Source organism: Pteropus vampyrus, unplaced genomic scaffold (genome assembly GCF_000151845.1).
Source record: "Pteropus vampyrus isolate Shadow unplaced genomic scaffold, Pvam_2.0 Scaffold15, whole genome shotgun sequence".
In the NCBI taxonomy this organism is placed as follows: Eukaryota; Metazoa; Chordata; class Mammalia; order Chiroptera; family Pteropodidae; genus Pteropus; species Pteropus vampyrus.
Genome location: NW_011888796.1, coordinates 2,356,531 through 2,366,516, shown reverse-complemented (window position 1 = coordinate 2,366,516; position 9,986 = coordinate 2,356,531). Strand labels below are relative to the sequence as shown.

The following is a 9,986-nucleotide window of genomic DNA, read 5'->3' as shown; positions in this document are numbered from 1 at the left end:
GACAATCCACACTACAGACGATTATATCCTTTGACTTACAGGAACACGTGTCAAAGAAATAATTTAAAAAGGAAAAATAACATATTCGAATATAGCATTTTGTAGTAAAAAAAAAAAAAGCTGTAAGTAATCCACAGGACCATGGGTAGAAGAATAGCTAGTGAGGAAATAGTATGTTAATTTAGTGAAACTGCAGATCCCCATCAGGAAAAGCGGTTGGAGAATTTCAATAAAAGGAGCTATATGACTAAAAGGAATTATAAGCTAGAAAAGTAAAATTCCCAAAAGTGTACATACAAAATGGTATTTTAGTTCCACAAAGAGGATTGTAAGAAACCAGAGAGTTTAGTTGGTGCTTAAAGAAATTGGTATTTGTTGTAGCTATTAATAGATGTTTCTATTAAACTTTTATACAGTTGACTACATATATCATTTAAAAATCAAATTGATGCTAGGATGCAGTCATTGGATGCATTAATTGGAAAACATAGCAGCTAGAAAAAGAGTTTTGCAGTCAGACAACCCTAGTTCCAAATCCCGGCTTTCCTATTCTTATTAGCTGTGTAATCTTGGGTAGTTTATTTAATGTCTTCAGGTCTCAGTTTCCACACTTGTAAAATGAGAATAACACTTACCATGTAGAGTCATTGTAGGGATTCAATAAACTGGTATTAAAAGTTCGCAATGCCAGGAACATGGTAATTGCTCCCCACCCCCCGCCCCCAAAAATAGACAAAATGGGAAGGGGAGGGAAAAGAGATGGAAGGAAGGAGAGAATGAAGGAAGGAAGAAAGGGAGAGAGGGAGAGAGGGCAGAAAGGAGGAAGGGAAGGTTCAGATTCTACATTAGACTAAACAAATCTAATGTAGATTTGACTCACATTGAATATACTACAAAAATTATGCTATACCAAACAGGACCTCCTAAGTAATATTTCCACTGTACTGCCTAATACATTGAACCTAGAGAAGAACTGGAGGGAAAAAAAGCACAAAGTTTATGCAGTAAAGAAACTGAGGTTATTAAAACTGAAGAGGAAAATGCTAACAGGAGACAATTACCATCTTCATGGGAAGTTCACAGAAGGCTAAATTTTAAAAGTAGATTTAAAATGAAAATTATTTTAACTAAACACAAAGAAAAATTGTATTATATACAATATATATACAGAAGACAGCCATAAATTAATATATACCATTGATTAGATATTAAAAAACAACAAAACTGGTTTCTGGAGATTGTAGAGTTTTTGTCCCTGGAAACTTCTCAAAAACAAACATGAAGACATTTGTCCTGACTAGACTTTAGACATTCTCCTGCCGGGGTTCAAGACCTGTTCATGTTTCTTATGTAATTTTAATCTACTGCTAAATAAATGATAGATTGCATGATGAAGTCAAATGTAAGTGTGCTCTGGGGAGTCCTTACAGGAATATACTGGACTAGAAACAGAAAACACACCAGTATGTATAGGGTTCTGAGAAGTAGAGCAATAAAAGATTGTAAAGGGCTTGGGACATACTAGGTGCTCAGTAAGTGGTCACAATTGTCACTAATAATTCATTTCCAATCGTGCACATAAAAGAAAGTTGGCTAGCCTGTCAAAGAAAACCTTATTTAAAAATATCTCAGTTGACTGAGGATTCAGTACTCAAAGCTGATTTTCTTTTTAACCCTCTTTCTCAGCTAAGCAGGGGTCAAGGGAAACAAAAGGATATGGGGATCCTCAGGAGATTCACAGAGCTAGAAATCAGAGCAATGCTTACTTTAGCTCCTTGGGCTGCACATTTCTAGCAGTTCTAGAGCTTCTAGATCCAAATGCTGATACAGTCAAGGTATCAGGGGGTCTCTATTACAATTTCAGTACTTTTGGTTGTCTGCTCAAGTAAAGCATCGGTTAACATCTGGGGGTTCTATACCAGTCGTTCTCAGAGTGTGGCTGATCAACGGCATCATCTGGGAACGTGTTAGAGATGCAAATTCTTGGGCCCACCACCCCATCCTACTGAATCTAAACTCTGGAACGGGCTCAGCATTCTGTGCTGTTATAGACGTCCAAGTGATTCTAATACATGCACCATTTCGAGCACCATTGCTTTATGAGAAGTCAGTCCTAGGTACAAAGTGGGGTGTAGCAGGGATTCCTCTCTCCGGAGGGCTTCTCCTCAGGCCCAATCTCCAAAATAAGGATCCCCCTTTATAGCCGTAGGGGCTCAAACTTAAGTGAAGCTTCTTCAGGAATTTTTCCTATCTGACTAGGAATTCTGAAATTGGATTCAAAAAGAAAAAAAAAATGTATAAAAAAATTGGTTCGATGTTCAAGAAATTTTCCTGATTCAGATTGAGGGTAGAAAAGTAGCTGAAATAGAGAAAATTCCCCCAAGAACATTGATCAATGATTTCTTGCTGAGTTCTTTCAGTGGAACTAAACAAAGACTAGCAGGGCTACTGCTAAGTCTGATGTGTTAGAGGAGAAATAAAGGCAAAGAGAAAGAAGAAAACAGGAGAGAAGGAGAGTAAGGAAGGGATATAGAAACAACAACAGGTTAGAAGTGGCGAGAGACGGGAGAAAGAAATATAAGATGCAGAGGGATAGAAGCAGGCTTTCATAGAAAAGTGTAAGATTGCTAAAAGTAAAAATAAAATTGAATTCGCCAACTTAGCAATTTGTCCTAAAAATTGATCAGGTCTGATCAGGTCTTCCTTCAGCTTTATTTCATTCAGATGTCTCTATTTCCCACCCGTGTCTACGGCTTCAGAAACACTACAATTCAAAAATCTCATAAGGTTGAGAGTTTAAACCATTTCAACTTCTTTCCTTGCCCTTTGCACATAATAAATGCCCTGAAGCATTAGATTAGTTTTTAGTACTTTTTAATAATACTTCAAAAAATAATTAAGACCTTTTTTAAGTACAGTTTTAGATTTACAGAATAATTGAGCAGATAGAGCCCATACACCCACCCCACTGCCCTCTCCTCACTCTTCCCCCACCCCTAGTTTCCCATTATTAATACTTTGCATCAATGTGGTACATTTGTTATAATTAATAAATAATATTGATATATTATTATTGACTATAGTCCCTAGTTTAAGGTTCACTCTGTTGTACAGTTCTATGGGTTCTGACATATGCATAGTGACATGTATCCACCATTACATACAGAATAGTCTCACTACCCTAAAATACTCTGAGCATTAGATTAGCTCTTAACAGCTTTTTAAAATATTAAAATTATAAGTATAAAAAATTTTTAGATGAAAAAAGCTCTGCAGATGCAAAGTTTTGTTAGTTTCAGCATTATGATCACTATTAGAAATGATGAGAAAATTAATCCCTATATAAATAGCAAAAATCATAGAATTTTAAAGATAAAAGATGTTGAAGGTTAGCAAATCCCAAATTATTCAAGGCCCTGCCCTCCAGTTTCTCAGCTTCCCATGACATTTATCTGATGGCTTTACTGGAGAGAGAAATAGGTAAATTTAAAAAACAAAGCAAAAAAATTCTGGTTCTAAATAATCGTCTTAAGACAAATTTAATCAAGCATAGATTCTTTTTTATTGCCAATTTGCATCAGAAACATAATTACTAGCTAGAACCTAATTTGAAAATTTTCATTATGATTGATAGATTCATAATATTTAAGAACAGAATGAAATTCACCAGGGCTTTATTCCTGGAACATTTGTAGGATTCTGTGGGATTAAGTCAGGACACTGTGAGAGTGATTACTAAATTCTATATAATTTTCTTCTCTAAGACCATGGGTTTCAGTGACACTTTATAATCAGGTACTTTGGAATAATGAAAAAAATTAAACAATGACCTTGTTAAATATTTTGTCCTTGAATTCATTACTCTTTAAAATGTAAATTTATCAATTTAAATCTAGATGCATGAAAGACTATGGAGACATCTATGTCACTTTAGAAGTGAAGGATTTACTTTATAAAGCATTTATATTCCTTCTCATACCCTAACAATAGTGCTACTGTGACTCTTCTCTTTGTTTTAAAGAGGATATTTATTTTAATTTGCAACTATTTAAAGTACATTTACTTGATATTTCTCAGTCTCTTGAAAACTTTTATCATTAAGGTTAATGTTCATTTAAATCACCGGACCTATTTAGTGAAGGCTACATGAGCACTTATTTTTAAACTCCTCAGAAAATTACTAATTTAACCTTTACTTTGGAAAGATCCGTTAGTAGAATTTGAACTGGATATATTTGCCAGGACCCTTAAAATGAATCATAATTATGTCTTTGTACTTATCTGGGAAGATGTTACCTAAGGATAATTATTTTTCTCAAACACTTTCTTTTAGTCAAACACCAATACTCCCAAAATATTTATTGAAAATGTGGTGAAGAAACAAAGATTTGGTGAAAATTAAGTGACTTAGTTTATGTTTTTAGTGTGCCATTGAGGTTAAGAATGTAACTATTTTAATTATTGCTATTAATTTTAAAAATCAGGAATGCAGAAAACAACCTTCTTTATCTAAAGACATTTCTAAAAGTGAAATAGTCTGAAAAACAGCTTGTCTCCTGTTTTATCCACCAGACCATAAAAAAATGTAATAATTTGGGCAAATACTTGAGTATGTTATTCAATACTTTTCCTTCTACCCTTCAAGTTCATCTGTCTGGCTAATAATCAAATTAACATGAAACAGATTAACAAGAGAAAATAACCAAACTCTTACATATGTATATAGAGGGGCTAAAAATATATTTCCAAAGGACATATTGAGTAGTTGAGGCTTATATGCCAATCTCAAATAAAGAGAGTGAGGCAGGGGTCTGGGACTTCAAAGGGGAAAGCAGGTGATTCACAGGTAGATGAGAAGGAGCAAACATTGTCTAGGCAAATTCTTGCTGGGCCTCCCAGAAACAATGGGACACAGAGGGGAGTCTAACAAACAGAATTTACTTGGCTTCTTCTCCCTTTCCACCACACTTAGATCATGTTAACACTAACATGAGAGCTCCCTTCCTCAAGCAGGTTTTTATATCTGAATTGTTTGGGGCAGATAAGGGGGAGAGTCAAAGTTTCTTTCTGAGTCATTTGTTTCTTTAAAATATCCAGTTTAAAATAATATCCTAAAAAGGCATATTTTGGGGTGACAAACTCTGCTTCCCCTTACTGCAAGATTCCCAAGCACTGTCAAGAGGGCCATAGAGGCTGTGAAGAAGAAGCTAGCAGAGGTGGGCAATTTCTTACCCCAGGTACCCATCCATTTCAGGATTTATCCCCTGGTCTCTAAGGGAGCCTATATTCCCAACACAATTGACTCTTTATGTAAGCATCTGAGCTTCTCTCAGTCTCAGCCCCAAATAAGTTTTCAGGGGCTGGAGAGGCAGCAAGATAGGGATGCCCCAGCCTCATTTAGAGACAAGTAATAGATACAATAAAAATAGATTATATGTTATTACGTACAATTCACTTTTATGGCTTTTATAGTTTGGATAGCTTGCATGCTAGAGAAATTTAGGTAATTTTACTCTAATATGTTTTATAATCGATAATGCCCTAGGCTTGCTAAACATGTTTCATTCTACCTACAAAGCATTTAGAGAATGGCCAGTTATCTCATACTCAGTAATTCTTTTCTAAATATTTGTGGTTACACTGGCAAAATTTTTGAAATGTGCTATTTATTTTTATAGGAGCATGAGAACTGTTTCAGACACTTCAGGTATGGAACAAATTCCACTACACTGCTTTGTGATCCCTGGTATTTGGTAGTCATCTCTGGGTCCTGGAACGGAGTAGTTAAGAGCAAAGGAATCTCGAGAGATGTTTTGATGCATTCCCTTTCCCATCTTTGCTCCTTTCTGAGAGTACTGCACTGCAGAAACTCTTTCTCAGGGCCTATCTTCACGCTGTCATTCAAGTGTTGGCATCACCTCACGTTTTTCTGTGCTCGTAGAGTTTGGTTTCCTAGTTCCCAGAATCTTAACTCCCTGGGCATGAACCACTTCCAGGCTGGCTCTGTAGGCAGAACTCAAACAATAGGGCCCCTTGTTCCTGCTGATTTGGAAGGGAAGTTGTCACAGCTAAATTTCTTAGTGAATCTAAAATCATTTGGCCTTTCTTTTCTTTCTGCTTGCATCTTTGGCCTCTGCTGTGCCATCAGGTGATACCATTTAATGTGGTTTTTTTTTTTTCTGGCAGTTTTTTCTTTACATATTCCCTTGTCTCAGGATTTTAAAATCGTAACAACAAGCTTTTGCCGTGAAGGTTGTCTTACAGGCACCAGTGGAGATTCTCTTCCCTTGCTGGCTGCTGACCCAGTTCTAAGTTACTGTCTAACCTGGGAGAGGCGGCGGGGATAGACCTCAGCTCCAGTCATGCACATAAAAATACGTCATGGAAGGAACATAGAGGCACATTTCACTGGACCTAAGTGGAGAGAGAAAAAAATACTTCTACTTTAAAAATCAACACTTAAAGGCAATTTTCAGTCACATTTGCAAGAGTCCTCCAAAAAAAAAAAAAAATGATGAGAGGATAGGTGTTTATATAAATAGGATTTGTCTTTGGGCCTTCCCACTGAGCTTTATTATCCAAAAGCAGCAGATGAACATCACTGCAATGTGGTTTTAACTATTTTACGATCTGCAGTATTGAACCTGAGAACATTGTAGGGGAATGCTATTGCAGTTTATAAGAAAAAAATGTAAAATCTCCTTTGCAGCACATAGAATTTTCATCTATCAATTTCTACCCCAAATTTTACTTCAAAAAGAAATCAAAGTGAGTTTGTAGAAATTTCAGAGATGTCCTTAGGTAAATATTTTCCTCTTATTTTCTAAAGGCAAGGATCAATCTTGCAGCAGCCTTATCCACTAATACGTAGTACATTAACACATAATTAGTACATTCTACATACATGCTGAAGCACTCATTATCCAAGTCATGAAAATTTAAAATTAATGTAGGACACTGATGCTTTTATATTCATCCTATACGTGACTGACTCTTTCACCTGTCTTCTGGCACAAACTCATTTAGTTCAACTGAACAAGCATTCGATACCTATCTATTATATATGATGAACTGACAGGGTCTGGGAGAGATTAAGAATAAATAAATAACACAACATATTACCTGGCCTCAAGACATGTGCACAAACAACATAAATGGTAATGGTATAGGTGCTTTAAGAGAAAAGTGGAGGACCTAGTTTTAGCTCGAGAGAAAATCATGACAGAGTCAATGAATGAGTCAGTCTTTGAGTTAAGAAAGAGGAAATGAATATCGTGGATATAGGGAATAATGTGAGCAAAATCAAAGGGATGGGACAATGCTGAGCATGCTCAGTTGAGGAGTAGTGAGTAAAGTAGCCGGAAAGCAAGATGGGAGCCAAACTATGGAGGTCTCGGGCCATGCTCAGGAGTTTGGATAATACTGTTTGGTAGGTAAGGCAGAACCACTGAAAGAGAAACAACAAAATTCGTGTTACATTTTAGGACGATTACTCTGGCTGCAATCTCCAGGAGAAGCTGGAGGAGGCTAGAGGTAGGAAGTCATTATAATAGTCCAGGTAAAGGGTGCCAAAGTCTTGAACCAGGTAAGAAGCAGTCAGATGGAAACAAGGACATGAATACACAGTCAACAAAATGTACTGACCGACTATCTGTGGGAACGAGAGAGGAAAGAAAAAAACCGAAGATGACAGAGTTTGGGAGGCAACATGACTAGACAGTTGTGAGTCCATGAAACATAGTGGGAAGAGGAATGGGATGGATTTTGGAAAGTGAAGAAACCAACTACGAAACACTAAATTTAGAATCAAAAGCCCTAGGTTTGACTTCTAACTGTACTTCTTCTGTTCCCTGGATGTTATATTTAATCTCTCTGGGCCTTATTTCTTCGACTGTCAAATGTGTGTGCATGTGGGTTGAGAATGAGGGGGGCCTGATTAGCTGTCCCTTTCAGCTGTTATGATTTTATAAGCTGATATTTGTGGTCCTGGTGGCCCATCTTTGTAAATGTAGCACGCAGCTTGAAATGGGGCTCTGGAAATGAGGAGCAAAGCAAAGAACAAATGTTAAATTGCAAGGATAGTACAAGATACAAATTTGACATGCAGTTTTCACAAAGTATTAATTATTTTCCCTGTTTCTTTTCTTTCGTGTACTTTCTCATTCTTTCTACTTTTCTCTCATATATCTTCCCATTTTTCCCTAGGATTGTATAGTTTTTCAGTTTTCCCTCTGATTAGCATTTCTTTCCCCCTTTTCACACTCCTCTGAATCACTTCTTTTTTCTTTTTCATACTCTTATACTTAACACTCTTTACCCCAAGAAAAACAAAGATTGATAGACTCTTAATCCCTTGCCCCATTGAATTTATTGAGTATATATTAAAAATGAGTCTGTAGATCTGATTTCTAGACAGAAGCCAGAATAGTAAGTGCTCCCACTGCAATAAAACAAATCTCTGGTAGCATTAACCTCATCAGATTCACATTAGCCCAACTCCTCGGCAATGCTAGTTGGGGGCATGGTCTCTAATTCTCCTCTCAAACCTCTCATCAGTTTGAAAGAATCACATTTTCTCCTTCCTAACATTTTGCGTATAGTAGCACTTGAAATATACTGTTTTTGTGAAAATGCTACAAGGTAGGGCCCCAGCTAAACCCAACTCTCTGAGTCTGGATCCCTCTCTCTTCCTTCTTGACTTTTAATTTCTTATCTTTCTAAACTTTATTCTCCTTAACTCTGCTGATGTATTTACAGTGAGCCCAAACAGTAGGCTTATCTATGATCCTATGGTATTTTTCCAAGATAAAAAAAAATTGAGACAAACAATAGATATTCAAGAAAAGGAGAGAGGGAAAAATACTTAAGAAATACTGGGAGTGTCCTCCCACCACGCTACCCATCTTTTCTGATTGCAAATCAAATTCCTTGGAATCCTAAGCAGCCAGGTTCATTTTCTGTTTATGAAACTTGGGCTAAAAAGAGAAAAGGTGGGAGGATCCTAAAGGGAACCTGTTGTGAAATTTAACAATGGGCTCCATGGGAAAGAATAAAGCCCTTTTTGAAGAGATGGTTAGAACATCATTTGAATTTAAGATCCCAAATAAGTTCTCCCTCTTTCTGTGCCTTGTTTCTCTTGCTTTTGGCTTTTTTCTTTCTTCTTCACTTGCCCTCCCTCTTCCACTTTCCCCACTATTTTTCTTTTTGCCCTCTGACTCTTCTAATTTCCTCGAGTCCTCTTCTAATTTCCTCAATCTTGTGCCTCATCTGTCTCCCCCTTTCTCAGGGGGAATGGATGTGAGGAAAGTAAAACAGGAAAAGGAAAGGCCAATGGAAAAAAACATGTAAGACAACCTAAAGGTAATTTTTTACAACTATAAATCTCTATAGATATAAAGGACAGACATGACACTTTCACAAAAAGTTGTCAGTATGTCGAATCTTTTAACATTGAATCTTATTACTTCTATTGTAGTAACGATAGAGGTGGGCTGGACTGTTGAGGGTGTGTTGTGGTTTCCGCTCTAGAATTTATTTCATGGGTGAAAATGTAACCTCAGCACAGGGAGGAAAGGGAGCTTCAGATAAGGCACTGGAAGAGAATTACTTGCTGCTGCTTTTATAAGTGATTCCTTTCATTCTCATTCTTACCTTTCCCCTTTGATCCCTCATCATACTCTTTCCCAACCTGCTTTCTTAGATTAGCCAACACACCAAGGCCTCTTTCCTTTATACCAACATTAGATAAAATATTTATAGAGTACCTACAGGGCTGCCAAGGACAGTTGTGCAGATTGTACACTGCACGGTGTGGGACGCCCCATTCACATCGCGGTCTGTGTGTAATGCATAACCTGCATAGCTGTATGTGGTGTCTTTGAGAAACCAGCTTGGCAGTGAGTTACTTAAGAATGAAACTTTTCATCTACGGCCATGCAACCATGAACAAGCCCAATCCCGTCTGATCTCAGAAGCCAAGCAGGGTC

The 9,986-nt window shown here is 37.0% G+C and overlaps 1 protein-coding gene across 1 annotated transcript in view; it reads left to right on the top strand.

The window, feature by feature from the left end:
• FAM71D (family with sequence similarity 71 member D) overlaps positions 1 to 9,986 on the top strand; it is a 25,388-nt gene that overhangs the window by 8,167 nt on the left and 7,235 nt on the right. Inside the window, exon 5 of the mRNA XM_011386177.1 lies at positions 5,679 to 5,746. Coding sequence (XP_011384479.1) covers positions 5,679 to 5,746 — 68 coding nt within the window. The remainder of the gene's footprint in view (positions 1 to 5,678; positions 5,747 to 9,986) is intronic.